Source organism: Typopeltis vanoorti, chromosome 26 (assembly GCF_054136105.1).
Source record: "Typopeltis vanoorti isolate ZY-2024b chromosome 26, IOZ_Tvanoo_1.0, whole genome shotgun sequence".
Taxonomy (NCBI): domain Eukaryota; kingdom Metazoa; phylum Arthropoda; class Arachnida; order Uropygi; family Thelyphonidae; genus Typopeltis; species Typopeltis vanoorti.
Window position 1 is genome coordinate 1,564,308 of NC_143574.1, and position 19,741 is coordinate 1,584,048.

Genomic DNA, 19,741 nt, shown 5'->3' on the forward strand with positions numbered 1-19,741 from the left:
ATATTTGCTTGTAATATTTAATTTTATCATCAACAATCCTATACAATTCTCTTATTTTGTATAAAAAATAATAAAAATCCATCTTGTAGCACTTAAGAGGGCGCTAGCAGTACTGTGTTTACCACAGTGTCATAGCTACGTGCGCAAGCATATGCACGTCATAGTGAGATGCGAGCTATTAGCGTGATGCGGTATTGTTATAGTTTTTATTTTAGAACATTATTGGGGTTATGATAATGGATTTTATTTTTAAGTAATTTTGAATTATACTAAACTGTATAATTTTATCGATAATAAACAATATTTTTTCATGTTTATTTTTTTTTTAATTTTACCATAATTTTGATATTTTATCCAAACACGTATACACTGTACTTACAGTGTATAAGTGGTTGAAACAAAATAATATTTTGAATGCCAATAGACTTATATTCCAGTATGTATCACTTATATAACTAAATATAAAAACTAAACTAATTTATTTAATAGTAAATGCTGTAGATAAGCTTCAAAATTAAAGTATCATTGTTCATCCAGTGTTTGGTTATTAGACATAACTTAATATTTTTTAACTACATGATTTACGTACCTACATTTAATTAAATATATAAATAGGAAAATATATGGTAGTTCTATTCCCGACTCATAGGTGGCGTTCTCATTTGAAGCAGGAAATTACATTTGTATTCATATAAGTAGGAACATATATAGTTCGCATCTTTACCTGTAGATGTCGCTGAGATTTCCATGAAGCGTGTTTTTTTTTTTTTTTTCTTAATGAAGAGATTATTTTTCAAGTTTTCTCCAGCAATATTTAAGGCTAAAAAGTTAAGTAGTTACATTGTAAGGGAAAATAGTGTACACGACATTTTTTGAAAATTCTTTTAATAATTATTGGTCAATGGAGTTTGGTTAGTAAAGGTTGGTCGATTGGTAGAGTCTCCGCTACTAATGGCTCGCAAAAAAAGTTAAGCAAGTTTGAGCGCGGTTAGTAGTTGGAAGGGACATTCGTTCGATGCTGTTGGCACACTCCCTCGATGAGTCTTTGGACTCCCTGCAGGTGTCACATAATAATAAAATCATGTGGATTTTCAGCTTTTTTTTATATTTTCAGTTGGTGTCTTAATTGTTACAAATATTATAAAGAGATGGCTTACTCTCTGCGCATAAAAACCTATTTTTATAAAGGATATTAAGCATTTCTATTGTATCTTTCTATCCATTATTACCCTATGTCTATAATTAGCATTCAACATTGTGAAAGACATCATTAAGAAAGCAAAAACCTTTGCGGTAAGTGCGAAATGCTTTGCTATACAAATTGGAAGGGTATTTAGGCCTTCTAATATTGATGCTAATATTCATTTAGAAGCCATGAATGTAAAAGAAGAAAACCTTGCCTGTATGAAAGAGCCGATAGTAGTGCCATCTATGAAGTATTCTACCGTTTTATTTTATTTATTTTTTTAACTTACTCAGATTCATCAATAATGTCCAGTAGAAGAGAAAAGATCCTCTTTTTTTTGAACATATGCAAATTTATAGCCACCGGCAAATATAAACTTTTTAAAAAAATCAAATATTTCTTGAAAGATGTTATTGTCTTGAGTATTCTAAGAAGAAAGATAAAAGGTAAATTAACTGGCGATGTGGAAGGTATTTCAATAAGAATTAAAGATAAAAAAGTTTGAAGTTAAACAAGTTTAAACTATCATTACTGCGTTCTTTAAAAGAAAGATGGATTTTGTAATTATGAGTTGTTAGACAACACTTAAAATATTTCTCCAATATTCAAAAAAGGAAAATCTTCATCATCATCCTGCTTATCAAGGATTTAGGCCTAGGGTGGCCTTAGAAGTCATCGTTTAAGAGGACGTCCTGGTTTTCCTTTTCCTAATGGCTTGTACTTTAAGGCTTGTTTTGGGAATAATTTCTTCGTTTCTTTTGTGATCAAATAGAGTATACTTTGCAATTTTTCTCATAAACTTCATTTCTGCTGTTATTAATTTTCGTTTGTCTTTTTGTTTTATTGTCCAGATTTCGCTTCCATACATTAAGACCGGTAGGGCTAAAGTATTGTATACTTTTAGCCTGGTTTGTTTTTGAACTAGGTTTGGTTTAAATATAGAGTTAATTACACCTGTTATTTTTAAATATTTTGCAATTTTTATGTTTATATCTTTTTCATATGTGATCATACATCCTAGGTAGTTAAATGAATTCACCTGTTCTAAGATCTTGTTATCTATTACTATCTTAGTTCTTGCTGGATCTTGTCCTTTAAAGGCCACCGTTTTTGATTTTTCTGTTGATATTATCATACCATAATCTTTGGATATCTCATTTAGATTTAAAATAGCTTTTGTAGTTTATCTTCAGAATTTGTAATTATTATTTGGTCGTCGGCAAAGAGGAGAGTGTTTAAGTTCACAGTAGGAGAACGTTTAATACCTTGATGGAAATTTTTATTTAAGTAAATATTAAAAATTATTGCTGAGAGGGGACATCCCTGTCAGACCCCTTGGTTCATCTCTCAAAAAAGGAAAATAAAAACGTAAAGTTAATGTAAGTTTCTATCAGAGGTTAGAAACTGTTTATTAATTTATTTAATATAAATTTAATTGATTTATGAATCTAAGTGATTTCACTTTACGCATCTAATTGATTTATTTGTATTAATTTATTTTGATTTTTTTAAATCATTGATAGAAAAATGTTCTGAACGTAAGCAAATACAAAAAAAAAAATGTTTCCCTAACTTTTTGAGTAGTAGTATATTTGTAAAATTGAAAGAAGACTCCCTTAGGAAATATCAGTGTATGTAGATTTCTACTAATTAATTACTCAGCACGCCTTTAGTATGACCTCAGTGCTATCTCAAAACAATTTTTTTCTTTTGTCGATATTTGGCTCAGTATTGAAGCTAAAGCCAATGGACACTTGGCTTTTCTTGTATTTTTTTTTAAGCAGCACATATTACAGTTATCAGCTAATAGTGATTATGATTGATGGCACTGATTTCTAGTGATGGCGACAGCTCTCTTGTGAATCAATCACTAGACCTGTCACGGTTGTATCACTTTTATCTTTCATACAGTTTCCATCAGGAGTTATCCTCACTAACCTTTGGTGTATGTGCGGTCAGAGAAATTGTGAAGGTGTTGGTTGCACTTTCGTTCACCACTATACCAAACATTCACTTTTTGCTTTATATAAATGAATACAGTTCTTCAGCTGAAGAACCTGTTATCGATCTAAAAGTGAAATGCATGGTTTGTTGAAAGGGACTATGTAGATCGACTTTTTTTTTAATTATTTAGAAACGCCTATAAACAAAATTAGTCATATGCCTACCGCCATTTTGTTTGCTATAACTGTCCCAATCAATCATTAGTGGGTATTGTTACAGAAATGTATTATAAAATGGAATAATATAAATTATATTCTTATAACAACAGTTTATATTACAGTCCAGGACGGAACACAAAGATGCATCACTTCAACACATGATTTGTCGGAAAATTTCTTTATTTATTTCGATCGCCCTCAATTTCTTAAACTTCCACTGCAAATGTGTCCATGACCGCAAGGGCGTTTGTATTATTGGTCAAATTTTCTTATTTTTGGAGGTGCAATAAATCTGTAAGGATAGGCTTCGCACCTTTAAGTAAATAATGTCCTTTATTCCATTAGTTAATTTGTTTTCTCATCAAATGAAAAAGTACATTTTATCAGAGAATGTAAAAGACACTAAATGATTTTTTTCCTTTTTTTTTTCGATTTCTCGCCCATTTTCATGGGTTGAAACTCATTTAGCATTACTGTGAGTGGGGTGTAAGAGTTATATAATCTAGGGACCACAAGCATGGGAGTTTTTCAATCCATTTCCAGTCTCCAGTAAGCCAGGTGCTCTCACCGTTGGTCCAGCGATGAAAAAATTATTCACTCACTTTTTTTAGAATTAATCACTCAGAGTCAAAACTATTGTATCATCAACTGTTCGATACTTGAACACCGAGTTAGAAAATAAATAAAATATATAATAATAATAATAAATTCTGCGGCTAAGGCCTAAACGAGAATATTACTGTCGTTGACGAAGGTCGTTACAATCATGTAAAAAGGAATGATGGTCCGATTGAGACGAACTACAAGAAAAGCAGAGATCACGCGCATTTCTCCTTACCCTTGTGGATGAAAACGAAGTGAAGAAGAAAGGCGATGTTTATTTAAGAGAAGGAAGAGAGCAAAAAAAGGAGGCAAGCGCACAAGACGCACCACCAACTGATAAAACTCCCAACTGAGTGACGCTTTCAAAGAAGAATAAAAGATGGCGCTGTTCTCCGTCTTATCAAGTAAGAGCGAGTAGCATGGGCAGCGTCCTACCGTGTCTGTAGTTCGCCGGCCGTTTCAAAGCTCCCGTTCTCAAGTGTTGTCTAGGGACCGACACACACAGAACGCTAACTCGGCTTATTTCGCAGGGCCACATAGCAAACGTACAGATGTGGTTTTTTGAAATGTGTCGACGTCTTAAACTAGCTATCCTTTGGGGAATAGTGTTTAGGTTCTTATTCGCGTGGAGTATGCTTGTAAGTTGTGAAGGAAGACGCCTGTTCGTGATTTACTGGAACACGTCCACCCCAATGTAAGTACACCTTCATTATTCCAGTCTCGGCCGTAAGGCGAGAAAGTTGTTTGTCGTTCATTTTCACCTGGCTCCTTCCCCCCCCCCCCATCCCTTACTTTTAAGTGTTTTTTTTCCCCGCGTGCAATAACACGTTTGGTATTCGTCTTCCTAACAACCCTGTAGAGTTTAAGTAGTTTTAATATCGATCTGTGGATAATTAAATTTTAGGCATCGATCGGACGCAGGGGAAAACTTGAAAAGTTGGGGAAGGTCATGAGTGGACTTTCGCTACTGTTATAGAAATAATATTGACTTACAATTTGCCAACAGGACGCCAAAATCAATTTTAGTTATGTCCTATAGAGCATCGATAAAAATAGAAAGTCACATGCACCCGCTTTCTACATCGTGAACTCGTGTCGATTTTTTGATGGACTCGTGGGCTACAAGTGTTTTGCATATCGAAGTGTCTGCGCTGTAGATGAATATAAACAACGGTTTTATGTGTGGTAATAAGAAACAGTATCGTATTCTACCGGCTTGGAAGATTTTTGCGTATCAGTTGCTGGTTAGTTACAAATTATCATTTGGATCCATTTGACTGAATTTTCTCATTTCGCGGACTGTTTACCGCGGGAAGCTCAAAATTAATTGGTTTTTATTCTTATATTTTTTAAGTAATAGTAATTTATAATAGCAATAGTCATCTAACTTCTATATTTGCCCAATTTGGATTACTTTGTTAAAGTTTTTTTTTTTTTTTTTTTTTCAATTCTCTATGCATTTTCAACTATTCAAATTTAGGCCTTGTAAGTGATTGGATGAACTTGTGTTCATTTTTTTTTTCTTTTTATTTTACGGTTGGCGTGATTTTGATTTTCTCACGGAAACCGTTAAAAGTAATGATAAGTCCCAAGACAGGGTGTGTCTCAAGACGAACACCATTTGTCACCGAGGTCATCATAACAGTCCCATCGATTGTTAGGAGGGGTCTCAGTGAATATCTAATTTAAGCAATGACTAAAATACATTTTGATGCGATACGCTAACAGCTTACCAGAATAACCTTGTTCATTCTTTTCTTTTCCCACAGTAGCGCTGGGAACCCATTTTTCCATATTTTTATAAAGTAGTTTTTTTTTTTTATAATTTCAATTTTTTTTCTTGCTCTGTTTAACATATTATATATAGAAAGAATACCTATCAAGTCTCTCGTTTTTTTTCTGTTTCTCTCTGTGTGTGTTTCTACCTTTTACTGTATGTATCTATATTTTTCTATATGTCTCTCTCTCTCTCTCTATCTATCTATCTTTCACTGTTTCTCTATTTTTCTGTCTTTCTCTGTTTCTGTGTGTGTGTGTTTCTGTCTTTCACTGTTTCTCTATTTTTCTGTCTTTCTCTGTTTCTGTGTGTGTGTGTGTGTGTGTGTGTGTTTCTGTCTTTCACTGTTTCTCTATTTCTGTCTGTCTATCTCTACCTTTCACTGTTTTTCGAACTTCTTACTTTGTCTCTCTCTCTCTCTCTCTCTCTCTCTCTCTATCTTTCACTGTTTCTCTATTTTTCTGTCTTTCTCTGTTTCTGTGTGTGTGTGTGTGTGTGTGTGTGTGTTTCTGTCTTTCACTGTTTCTCTATTTCTGTCTGTCTATCTCTACCTTTCACTGGTTCTCTATTTTTCTGTCTTTCTCTGTGTGTGTGTGTGTGTGTGTGTTTCTGTCTTTCACTGTTTCTCTATTTCTGTCTGTCTATCTCTACCTTTCACTGGTTCTCTATTTTTCTGTCTTTCTCTGTTTCTGTGTGTGTGTGTTTCTGTCTTTCACTGTTTCTCTATTTCTGTCTATCTATCTTTACTTGTCACTGTTTCTCTATTTTTCTGACTTTCTCTGTTTCTGTGTGTGTGTGTTTCTGTCTTTCACTGTTTCTCTATTTCTGTCTATCTATCTTTACTTGTCACTGTTTCTCTATTTTTTGTCTTTCTCTGTTTCTGTGTGTGTGTGTTTCTGTCTTTCACTGTTTCTCTATTTCTGTCTGTCTATCTCTACATTTCACTGTTATTCGAACTTCTTACTTTCTCTCTCTCTCTCTCTCTTCAAATAGCTATATTAATGCACATTTTGGGCATATTTCTACTGACTGTGCTCATTCGATTTTCACTGGGTCTGGCTGCCCTCCCTCCCTCCCTACTGATGGGTGACTTTCGGGTCACAGTTAGGGAAGATGCATCGACCATGCAGTCAGTAAACCTGGTATGATGAGCACGCCAATTCCAGGCACACCTTTGTACCCCGACGTCGTGCCATGGGAAGGTTAAGAGGTGTTAAATATGTGCAGGAGGAGGAGGGGGACCGGAAACTTAACAGAGAAACGAGCATCAGAGAAAACCGCGAAAAAATGTATACACAGGAACACGACGATATAGATTTATGTGAACAACTACTTGACCTGGATGGTAAGATAGAAGGCGATAACATTGTCTGGCCACCTCTCCAGACTTGGTTAGCACCAAGTGACCAAAGCACAATTCAAAGAAAAACCACGATGATGTCATTACTATGACGTCATGTTACAATTCGCGTGGTGATAATTAAGGCAAAGAGTACAGGAAGAGTTTTACTCATCAGTTGATTACAAGTGTCTTTGTTTATAAATAAAAAAAACAACAAAGCTTTCTTCTTTGTAAGCTCAACGCATCTGTCAATGAGCAGTAGAGTTTCTAAGTCATTTACTGCATATCGCTGAACTAACATGTTTCAATTTTAGATTGAATCATGTTAGAAAGAAAGCGTCCTAGGTTGTATAATAATACACTGATCTGTATCTGCATGTTTATATGTACCGATCAGGTATAATATAAATCGGATCAGTACAATTCAGATTATCTGCTAAGTAATCTGTATTCTTGCAGATCAGTAGCTAATAAGTACTTTGAAGTAAAAATTCCCTTTTTTATTTGAAAAATTTAAAGCAGGCAATTTTTGAATACATGAGAACCATCGAAATATGTAATACGACGTTTTTATTTATTTATTTATTTTTACGTACTTTTTAGACAGTTGGTAGAGGCTTATGATTGTCTTCACATTGGAAACAAATGCAGGCCAGCAATTCAAGAGATGCACATAAAAGTCTTGACGTATTTTCTTTGACCTCAGCATCCTTGTGAACATATCCACAATCGTGTCCAACTAATTCGTCACTTATTTGTTGCCTCATCGTAATCAGCGTTTTGAAGTGAGTCTGTTTAGCTGCCAACATATGCAGGGTTCAGACACACTCTTTCCAATCAACTTAAAACACAGTGAAAGAGCTGCTTCCAAGCCCGCTTCTTGTTGTCTACTAGTTGTATACACAATACAGGTAATTACTGTGATGAACAGTGGACTGTGTGAACAACTGTATTGCTATACATAATGCCGAAATCGCTCTCTCACTCTCCACGACCCCTTACTGTGTCGACATAATGGCCTCATTATCCCATGCGTTTCCGTTCTTTCAGCAAAACAACTTGGAACTCCGAAAAGCTCCATGTTTGTGAAGGGTAATGAGTTGGCTTTATAGAAGCCTTTAAAAATAACGCAAGAACATTAGCTGAAATAGCAGAACAAAAGTTCCCAAAGTAATCAGCTGGTCTTGCAGTACTTGGTAGGTAGGGAACACTGGCCTGAGATTTTATTTAGAAATCAATAATAGTAGTTCTGTTAAAAAAAACTCCAGGTCTCCGTCGCGCACTGGATGACTCCAGGTTCGCCCTTTGGTTGGAAAGATTTTGGTTCGATTCACCCCCCCCCCCCTCCCCTTCTCGGGAGCTAGGGAAGGGGAGGGGGGGTGTTTAGTTACTTTGGTTTCATAAAGGGGTTTCTCCTCCCTCAAATAGGCCAGAAAAATACACGCAATTAGTAGGTATAATGCACTGTCCTCATAGCCTCGGCTGTAATTCCAAAACACACATAATGAGCGACTTCTCCCTGGAAGATTTTGAATCCGAATTACAACAGCTGTGTAGTTCCAAATTCTTTATGTTACTACGTTAAGTGAGACATCTTTAAAAAAGGATTAGCTTGAAATCGATTCTTAGTTGCACCGAAATCGTAGAAAGGGTTAATGTACTGCTAATACCACAAGTATGCATCCTTAATGCTTTTGATGCATCAGCTCATGTCAGGGTTTGTGATGCGACTCAAGGCCAAAAAGATGGCGCGATCTGTTCTTTGGATATCGATTTATTGAACAATCGGCAGTTGGTCATAAACAGAATCCAATTTTCTGTAGTGCTCTGCGTCCACTTTTACATCTCTCCATCATCACTTCGCATTGTGTAGATAGAATCTCTGCTTACAACAATTTCGTCTCCTCAATTGCTTCTAAAGGACCTAACGAGTCCAGACTGAGAGGTTCTTTATTGTCTTTATAACTTATGCTCATTTTTATAACACCGATCTCACGGTCTCTTAGTACATTTAGAGCAACCTAAGCATGCAGATATCGCTGGGAATGGAGTACTTTAAACAAAATTTCTTTGGTTGAAGTTTGAACTTTATCTACAGGACTTCAAGAGAGGAATTTTGTTACTCTGCTTCCAAGGTGATGTACTTGTAACTGTTTGCTAACCTGAATTCAAGAGGAACTAATGGACAAGAGCTTTAGCTATAGTGGCGGTGCAAATAGAGCATTCGTTTAATAATATGGAAGTTAATTCATCAATAATTTCTTGTCATTTGGGAAATGTATGGAGGATTTTTTCTGTTTTGTTTAAGAAAAAACCCTCTTGCTACTCCTAGAGGGTTTTTTTCTTTAAGAAATGTTCCTATCAAATAAACATCTACAGTCGTACTTAATTCGAAGTTTTCCAGAGTACAGACTGAAACGAGGACGTCCTGTATGGAAAGATTTAGGTTTGAGTCCCGTCGACACTAATAACCTTTATACGAACTCTTTAGGTGAGTTATTGATCTCAAACTGAAGTCTTCGGGGATTTTTCCTCCCTAAAAGTTGAGATTTTTAACCCACAAAATAGACTAACCTGCCGACAAAGGCACACATTTTTTGGTAATTAAGTATGCACCATGGGATTATGCATTTTAAAATCACGCAATGGCTTATGACAGCCTACGTAGTTGGCCATAATAAGCCACTAGGCTTAATGAATAAAGTGGGTGAACAGGACAATTCAGAGTTCAAAACAGCCTTTGTTATAATCACATTCTGCTCTTTAAGTGTACGCAAAATCCCTTGAAGGTATTTTTCAAAATATGAAAAGCAAACAGCCATCTTTTGAGGGATAAAAAAAAGCACACCCATCATCCAAACGAAATTAATTCATAAAGGGGGAAAAAACATAAAAGAATAATAGGATTAAAATGTAATCTCCCTGTTCCTTAATCTTCTTACAAATACAATTAATATTCAGCTATAACTGATATTCTTGATCCTAAAGAATTTTTTTTTTTTACAACGAGTGTGCACCAAAGCTGTTATTATAATATTTTGTGTTGAATATATGAATCTTAACTTTTCTTAGTCGTAGTTTGTTCTTTGGGGATCAGAATTGATAGCAGGGGGAATGGGGAAGGTAATCGTGCATAAATAAGGTACCTCCACGTGGCACTTAAGTTTTCGAGGTCTGAAGCTGTTGGGATAGGTTAACAGTTTAATCTAAAGCGTTATGTTAGAGTGTTCGCCGAATAAAATACGTTGGTCCTTTTTAATTCTTGGCTGATTTCAGTCATAGAATTGAGTTTTTCAAGAAAAACTGAGTTCTTGGCATTATCGAATGCTGAATGTTATGAAATCTATACGTGTTTAGGAAGATTTAAGTGTTTTATTGAGAAGTGAGATAGCGTACAATTTGCACTCGTTATAAATCTTTCTCATCCATTGATTTAAGGTTTCCTGTAAAATGCGTAAAGCTCTTTCGCGAGCTGTGAATATTCGATAGTATCAAATGGGATCTAAACTATATTACTTAAGAAAAGAGGTTTTCTATTTATTTAGAGTCTCCGGTAGTATTCAATAACCCTTCTTGAGTAAAGGCAGAGATGGTTCACCTATTAGTTGAGATACCTAGGTCTGGAATAATATTTATGGTTGAAATCGGGAGATCGTTTTATATAATACGCACGTGAATGGGAGCGTTTACCAGCTTGCGTAAATGGATTATTTTTCACAAAACACGAGTGTTTTATTCGATGGATATTTTATATTATTCAATGGTAGGCTAATGTTGCTATTAATAATACTGATAAGGGGTTGGAAGTGAATTTTAGTTTCGTCCTTATTTTCGAATCCGGTTTGTATATTGTATTTCAGCCACAGATGGTTTTCATCGCATGGTGTGAGACCATGTCCTTGTTTTGTGTCTTTGGTTTCCAACTCCTGAAGACCATAGTTAGCTATATGACACGCAAAAGAAAAGATCATCCGGGCTAACCTCCCTGTTGAACGACCCTCCTCACCAAAATGATAGATGGTGCACTAAGTTATCCATTGTTATTTTGTGGATCAGTATTGATATTGAACGTGTTAACTAATTGGTAACCTATTGGTAGATTAACAACAGCTCTTAAGTGAAATCTTTTTAATCTAAAATGAATCAGACTTCATTCCTACCGGGAAAAATAATGTATAAGACTGCTACACGAATAGTGCAATAGGTAAGCCTATTTCCAGAGAAAAATTAACCAGTAAAAAAGAATATTTATTTCAGCGAAAAAAACAAACTATAATTTATGGAGAAAGATAAACATCTCCTCTCTAGGTATAATTAGTTTTGAATCCTTCTCAATTACCTGAGGTTATTATAGTGCGAAGCTGAAATTTTTAAATTAAAAAGTAACTGGAAGATTTAAAAGTTGAAGCTCTAAACTAAGTGGTACGTGCTGTGCCGCACAGAATAGCGTAACATGTAACAGAAACATTTCTTTCTAAAGTCAGAATAAGCGTCCATAACTTTCTGAAGCTGTTCTTTAAGACATTTTATCGATCGTATGATTTTATCGATAAAATGGTCATTTACTCTCTCTCTCTCTCTCTCTTGCACACACAAAGAATTATCACGTGGTTTGAAAAATATGAATTGCCTTAAAAACAGCAATTAGCAAATTTTAAGGCAATTAGCCTTAAACACAGCTAATTGTCCTTTTTTGTTCCTCAGGATAGCTAAGTGTCCTTTTTTATTTCCGAAGATAGCTAAGTGTCCTTTTTTATTCCTGAGGATAGATAATTTTCCTTTTTTGTTCCTCAAGATAGCTAATTGTCCTATTTTGTTCCTCAGGATATCTAATTGGCAATTCTTTTTAAAATCAGCTGATTACTTATTTTTTAAGATAATGAAATACAATACTGAATTATCCTTTAGTATACGGATAAAGGATAAGCAATAAAAGGAAAAGCATAAAGGATAAGCAAAACAAATTTTTATTATATCATGTTTTATTCTCTAATCCCCTTGCTAATCAACACCAACACAGGAAGTCACTGATTAATTCAAATCCGAATTTCAGTGAGTCTTAACCACAATACTTAGTTCATGACTACTGTATGTTGAACTATTTATCTCTGGTACTTACACAGTGGTTAAAACTATCAGCTTGGATTAGGCGAGACGACTAACTACGTTCCAGGAGAGAAACAGAAGTGCCTGGAAATGAAGTTAAATTAAGCAATTGTAACTGACTTAGACACCGAAAAAAAACGATTAGACCTTTTGAGTAGTGTGTCTGTTGTTAGCCTTGATGATGTCATTAAATCGACCACTAGAAGGGGCAGTTACACCACTTAATGTATGAAATGGAGTGGAGATGCTACAACTCTATACAACAGGCAGCACACTGGGAACTTGCGATCGAATATGCGGATCCGCTTTGAAGAATTGGAGCTTAGGGAAGACTTTCAATAGCCGAGTTTGATAGCAAACATGGTAGCAATTGAGTATTCCTATTTGTACTGCATGAGTACGATACGAGTGTAACTCTAAAATGGAGTCACACTCATATCGACGGCTCAGAAACTGCAGATATTGAGATATTAATATTGATTAGATCTATGGAAGGACTGGAAGATTAAATGCTATCCTAATTAATTTTAGAAATAAGGTCTACCATCGCCAAGCTATTAGACTGTCACCATTACAGCCACAAGTCGCTTATTAAAATTGCTGCAAACGGAGCTATGTTGAGTGAAAAATCTATAAAAAATGACCGCTTGATAAATAATTATAGGAAACATTTCAATTTAGTATTAAATCTCTGTAACCTTTAAAAGCCACCCCAAAAGCTCCGCGCTTGGGGTGCAAAAATCTCTTGGGCCGGGCCTGGCCGGGCCTGGACGGGGGTGCTTTTAAAGCACCCCCGTCCAGGCCCGGCAAAATATATCTTACAAAATATATCTTATAAAGCTATCGTCTATTAATTCCAAAAACTTTGGGTTATTTGGCAGAGATTAAATGATATCCCATCCACCTTGACGAGGATTCTCTGATTCATATCACTATGGACAAACGACAGCATTTCAGTCGTAGCATTCAATCGTAGGAAGCGTACAACATCATATTTAAGGCAGATTCATTTTCATTATAAACTCACTTCCAAACAAATGCAGTTGAACATTAACAAGATCTCATCGGTATGCCTGATAAGCCCACGACTGTTTCTTTTTTTGTTCATTCTTTTTCTGTTCCCTAACAGCTAAACGTACTAACTGTCGGCATTCAGAATACGAACTAATTGCCGATCGGACTGAGAAAGGCCTCTAGGTGTAGCAATTCCTAATGGTACCTAAATGAAGTTATTGGGGGGAGAGATTGGCCTCTCTTTCTTTTGCCCTTGGCCAGGTATGCGTATTACTTACGCTACAACATCCCAGGTGTCTCTGCAAGTTACCTTACCAATTTGTGTTCCTTTAAATCGGAACGCTGTTTAAGCGTCACGTGAAGCGCGAATATCTCCACAGGGTGAGTATCTTCCGCCACTGTGTGTGTGTGTGTGTGTGTGTGCTGCCGACCCGCGTGCCTTGAAATCCACTGCGTATCGGATCTCATAATCCTAGCCGACTTTCAAGGAGTGTAAGTGCATCAGCGCCGCCAACTGTTGGGGGTACTTGAACGCCCCGGTACATTGAAGTAACCACAATATAAATGGGGACGCAGCTTTTCATCACTCCAAAGTGTTTTTTTTCTTTTTTTTTTATATTTTATTATTCTTCTTCTTTTTCCAGTCGTTGTCCGTGGACCATGAACGGTTCAACAGAATAGATGGTATACTATAAAGGTTGATGTATAGTCACTGGAGAGGGGACTTTCTCTCGGAACCCGCATCTCCTCTCCCTCACCTGGTCGGACAGTTGAAAAAAAAAATGAAGCCAAAAAATAGTTGCTTTTCTTTTGATCCAGAGGGCGCTTCAATGACCAATGTGCCTTCTTCGAATAGTTGTGAATTTTAGTTAAATTTCCGTTAGGATTTCTTAAGTTCGTAAGAACTTGATGGGAACGTGTTTTTCATTCAGTGATTATTGAATTTGGTGCTACGGAAAATGACAGTGATGTCCCAACTCCATACTAAATTGACATCTCCTTTCGTCATTTTAGTAATCTTTCAGTACTTTGCTCTTCCTCCAACCATTCAACTCCATCCTAATGGGACAATAAATCTTTGTCTTAAGCCCAACTCTATCTCGTACTCGACACAATACATTCCCGTAATCCTAATGATGGCATGGAGTGATGGGTTGTCTTTGATTCTGCCCGTTAATCTTTACAATAGTCGTAAATTTTAGTTCACCCACGGCAACTGCCAACTATGAAGGAACATCCACTTCACAAATTTTCTTCTTATTTCGAGATTGACCATCCATCTGGTTGTACTCTGAAGATTGTTGGCTAATTTAGTTTCCGGTATGTATTTATTTTTCTTTGCCTGTTTATTTATTTTTAGTTTCTTCTGTTGAGTTAAAAGTTTGGTGTTTTCCTTTTAATTTTCATCTTTATCTACCATAAGTATTTTCTGGCGAAAGTCATGGATTTTTGTTCTACGCACTTATAACATGCTGTTGATTATTTTGAGATTTTCTGTGACTAAATCTTTCGTGAAAGACACAAATTCGTTACTAAAATAACTCAAGTAGTTCTCTTTTGGACATGTAACCAACCTTTATGGTAAGATGGAGTTTTCTTAGTGGTTGAATTAATTATTAGACGATATCTATGAGTTCCTATCAAGTGCCGAATCTCTTAGAAAAGTGGAGTAATGCTAAACAAGTCTGTCGAGATGAACGTGCAATGATCGATCTTATTCTCAGTAGTCCATCCGAACACTTTCTTGTCCCGGTTACTGCCGCCACATTTTCCAAGCCTCGGGGGCTCTCCCATCAAAAGAGGGATGTCTAATATCGGCATAGTGATAGCATTTCTTTATGTCGGATGCGAATGGCCCACTCGAGATATAGGGAGTGGGGGCATTTCGTGTTCATCGCTTCGACTCTGGTCGCTGTACTAAGTGCAGGAATTAATTTCGTTCTCACAGAACAAGTTTGGTCATCTCTCTCTCGTTCTCTCTCTGACACGCCGGCCCAACCGCCGGGCCCCCCTCTGTCAAATAAGTCAGGTCAAAGGGCAAGATGGGAAAAACGTAGCTCCGAGATGACATACTTTGCTCGGCCAGCGACACCAGATAAACTGTGACGTGTTGGTATTTCTGGTGACGTCACTGGTGTGACCTTGCCAGCGCGAGGTGTGAAATAGGCAACGGACAGTAAGCGTTGGTCGGGAACTTTGCATTGTTAGAAGCAGAGACATACGACATATTTCGTTGCAAGTTTGGCTTCTGGGATAGTTCTCATGTCTCGTTCTTGACATCTAAGAAACTACACACGCCGCCAGCGATAAGTTATTAGTTGTTAATTAAATACGAGTAACACCAACCATAAAGTAAGCTGCCTTCTGTTGCTTACACATTCATTCCTGGTGAATGTCAGCGATATGTAAGAAATATTTTGAATCTACTACACGACAGATCCAACATGGCTGCCTCCCTTTAAAAGCTCATTGATGTAAGGCTTAGGAAAGCAAGACGGCTAAAAAGAAAGATTGATTTCATTCATTTGTCTTGTATAAAAGTATTTGAGACTAGGACACTCCCATTCTTTTTTTAAGAGTCATCTGGACGTTTGTTTGCGAGAGTATTTCCAGATTTCCTCGATAAACATTGAGGATTCTAATCACTAGAGCTCGGAACCCTCTCCCCATCCCTAGGGGGGTTTGTAACTCGTAGGAAACATGAAAGTAGTCTTCTGACCATCTGTTTTGTGAAGCTACAGAACACCGAGTGTAGATTGAATATATCTAACCTCATGTTTACGTCTGCGCGTCTCGTTCTCACATAATTACCGCTCCGGGACTAAGGCACGAGCCCCCGGAACACTACATCACCCCGTAGGGCGTCACACAATGCATAAATGGAAAGTATTTCGTGATTTGGTTCCTGTAACACGTCTCGGGATGCGCACACACACACATCTGGTATCCTGGAGACCATAGGAATCTTTTTCACAGTGTCGCATCGTTTAATATCATCAACGTGGTCACCCGAAGCTGCCCCTGTCAAGCCCCTGTTATTTTCTTGGGTCTGGAAAGAAGATTCTTCCCCCACACAAAAAATCTCTGGTGAGTCCAAAGATTTCTGCTTGGTGTTCACTCTCTACAGAGCTGGAATCAATTATTTTAAATCGACCGTGGGTTAAATACGCAAAAAACGTACACGAGAACGTCAAGATAGACGGGAACTATCTAAGAAAGTCTGTTCCTTGACTTTTACGATCTCAAAATGATTTGCTAAGCCAGCAACTTTCAGATCAATGCATCTAGTCTGCAGAATCATTGGAGAGAGGGCAGTTCATTCGAATGGATTGCCATACTTAAGATAAAAAAATTTCACTTTCAAGAAGGAGAAATAAGTTATTTCATGAAGTACTAATCGAGCGATCACGTCCCTATTATCTTAAGTAAAAGCCAGTCAGTCGATGAAACACAAGGATCATTTCTCACTCTTCTTTTTATGGCTCTGTAATTGAACGATGCTTTCGTAAAGAAAATTTTAAAAAAATCTTTTTTTATCCCTCTGATCGGAAAAAACATTCAGTTCCCATAATCCCAGAGGTGTTTCGTTAATTAAAATTTGTACAATTAATGCGGTTTTGTATTTTTTTACCCCGTTGTTTCTATTCTTTGTTTGTTTGTGAGTAGTTCCGGTAATTCTTAATTTGATAAAGATCTGCACATTCTTAACAATGAAAACTATGCTTAGAATGTCGAATTATTGTGTTTACACGTTAATTTAATTGTTTTTATTGGAGATAAAACCAGAATTTGGAAGAGGAAAAAATATCTGGCCTTTCCATCAGAATGCCTAACTTAGCCTTACCTAAAAAGGCCTAACAAAGTTCCTCTTATCCCTCAACGGGTTAAACCTAGATTTCTTTGCTCTGAAATTAGCGCGTAACAAAGGCATTCACTACGGATTTATCGATGTCCGTTATAATTGGTGTCATGTTGTTTGGCGATTTGTGCAGTGTTATTTCGGAGGACATTTATTATTTCTTCTTTAAATGATGGTTGAAATTGTCATGTTTGCCTTGTCTAGTGTACCTTAATCATCTATGGGGGGAAAACCGAATGAGATTTTGGGAAAGGAGCTGCCAACGCATCGGTGCAATGTCCGATGGGGTAGTATAACCGTACGGTTTATGTAATATGAAATTCTCGAGACATTTTTCTCTCACTAAAGCATGGCATATCGCTAGAGCAATGGACGCACGAGATTCCAAGAAGCTCCCAAAACGATGTGATTAACTCGGACTGATCTCCGAAGCTGTGGGTATAAAAATCGTTCGCATCACTTTTCAAATAAATGGCACACATGTAGCGGGAGGAAATTGGTAGGGGGGGATGTGGGTTGGGGTGGGGTTGATACACACACACACATATATGACGACGACATAAAATAGCGGTACGCAATCTGAGATTCAAAATGCACGTGTTTGGTAAATTTGTTGGCAGACAAACGCCATATTTGTCGCTTATACAAACACCAGGCAGGGTACTCTGTGTGCCTAATTTTACACGGTCGTAGGCTCTTGCGCAACTAAATAAGGGTGGGGGGGGAGAGGAGGACGATTCCGTCTGTTTGTACAGTTTACGTAGGGAAGTGTGTGTTTTACCGATAAACTATACTCTAGAATCGTCTGCGTTGGGAAGGGGGGGGAAGACAACAAGACCCGATATTAAGGCGGGACCATGAAGAAATGAGAGTATCTTCGCACCACACCTGGCTTTCGACCCCGCACATACCTACCGTGTCTGTGTGATGAGAGTTCTTCGAGATCTTACAAGAAAAAGAAACAGAAGTAAGAAGCACTTAACATTTTTGATCGAATTGCTTTAAGCCTTTCTTAAAACAAAATGATCCATCTTTTCTCCCTTCTGCAAACAAGAAATAATCTCGTTGAAATGCTTCTTACCCCCCCGTAAAAATGTAAATGTATTTCCTTATTTCATATCTCCTATTCTCTTAAAAGTTTCTCTTCATTGAATCTAAAGACAGCAAATTATATTCGCCGTCTTGTCATCTGGTCCAAGGACATCACCGACATGAAAAGAGAGACAGAAAGAGTGATACCAATATTTTACATTTAATGTCTTTATCGAATTTTTGATTCAACCTCTGTCACTTCTGTAGGACGACGATGGTGGTTGAAAAGACGGATTCCACATCGTCAGCTTTTCCGATCCTGAGCTAGCGAAGATATAAAATCCGATAAGGTACAACTATCTCTGTCCACCGTAAAAAAAAAAAAGATAAAATACTTTTGATTTCACCTCACAGCAAGAGAAATGTGTGAAGTTCCCATATGGGCAATGAGCTGTGTTATATCGAAAATGGATGTCCATTTATGAGTATCGAATTTGGAAGTCGCATCACGTTAGGCCTAACGAAGCACACACACAGAATGTGGTCCGCGTTGCATTTTATAAATTCCCCGAGGCTTTCCAAATCGACCCGATTAAAATGTTCTTGTCAATTTCACACTTTATGTAAATTTATGAAATCTTATAATCATGTTCCTCCTCAACCCCTTATCTACGTAGTTCACGGCAATCGAGGTTATTTAAAGTTTCATCTTACTTTTTTTATTGTTCACCTAAAAACCTCTGCTCATCTTTCTTTCTTGTACCGCTAAGTTCTTGGTAAATTACAAGACTGGGGCCATAACTTGTGGGTCTATTTATCACGCACGAGCGGTCCATTTTTGTTATGTATTATTGAAACTAGAATAAATTTAGTGTCACTGTATTTATTAGAGATGAAAATCGTGTTTTCGTGTATCTTTACATATGAAAAACGGTTTTCGAACAGGCATGACCTTTCAACAGATGGCTTTATTGTATATCTATACGTTTTTTTTTTTTTTTTTCTTCATTCTTGCCTTACCTATACGTGACTGAATAATGTTGGCATAAAATGAAGACATTATCTTCGAAGAACGAAAAAAAAAAGTACATTTAAAAACAAAGATTTTAGATTGTTGTAAACTTAAGAAAACTATACTGCGTTAGTTTTCATATTTTCTTTTTTTTTTATTCATTTTTACCTGGTCTGGCAAACGGTGATCTCACAGCGAATTCATCTACTTAAACACCTTCAGAGAATATTCGCGCCCAAGACGGATTTGAACCCACTGCTTGTTGGTTGAAAAGTTGACATGCTAACCACTCAGCCAACCAGAATGGGTTCGAGTTCTTCTATAGTTTAATCGTTCGTGAAATTGCAGGCTTTTTTGTTTGGTTTTTTAATGTATGCAAATTCAGCTTACATAATCCAAATTGATAGAAAAGTGATCATTTCAATTCGAAGTTTAAAATAATTAAAATCGACATTAAACTTGAGATCTCGCCTATACTAAGTTATTACAGTACGTAAATAATACAACATATTTATTCGTGAATAATAAATAGCGCGATTCTACAGGGTGGTTCAAACTTCCACGTACAAACTTTGAGGAGAGGTAGAGAACATCAAAATCAACCATATTCACATAGGAAAGCATGACTGGAAACTCCACCGGAAGGTA

General features: G+C 36.7%; 1 protein-coding gene across 1 annotated transcript in view; it reads left to right on the forward strand.

Annotated features, from left to right (window-relative positions):
* The first annotated feature begins 4,489 nt into the window (after positions 1-4,489).
* The window catches only part of Ephrin (ephrin), a 519,112-nt gene continuing 503,860 nt past the window's right edge, over positions 4,490-19,741 (forward strand). The window contains exon 1 of the mRNA XM_090414874.1: positions 4,490-4,645. Within this exon, the coding sequence (XP_090271000.1) occupies positions 4,503-4,645 (143 nt within the window). The 5' untranslated portion in view covers positions 4,490-4,502. The remainder of the gene's footprint in view (positions 4,646-19,741) is intronic.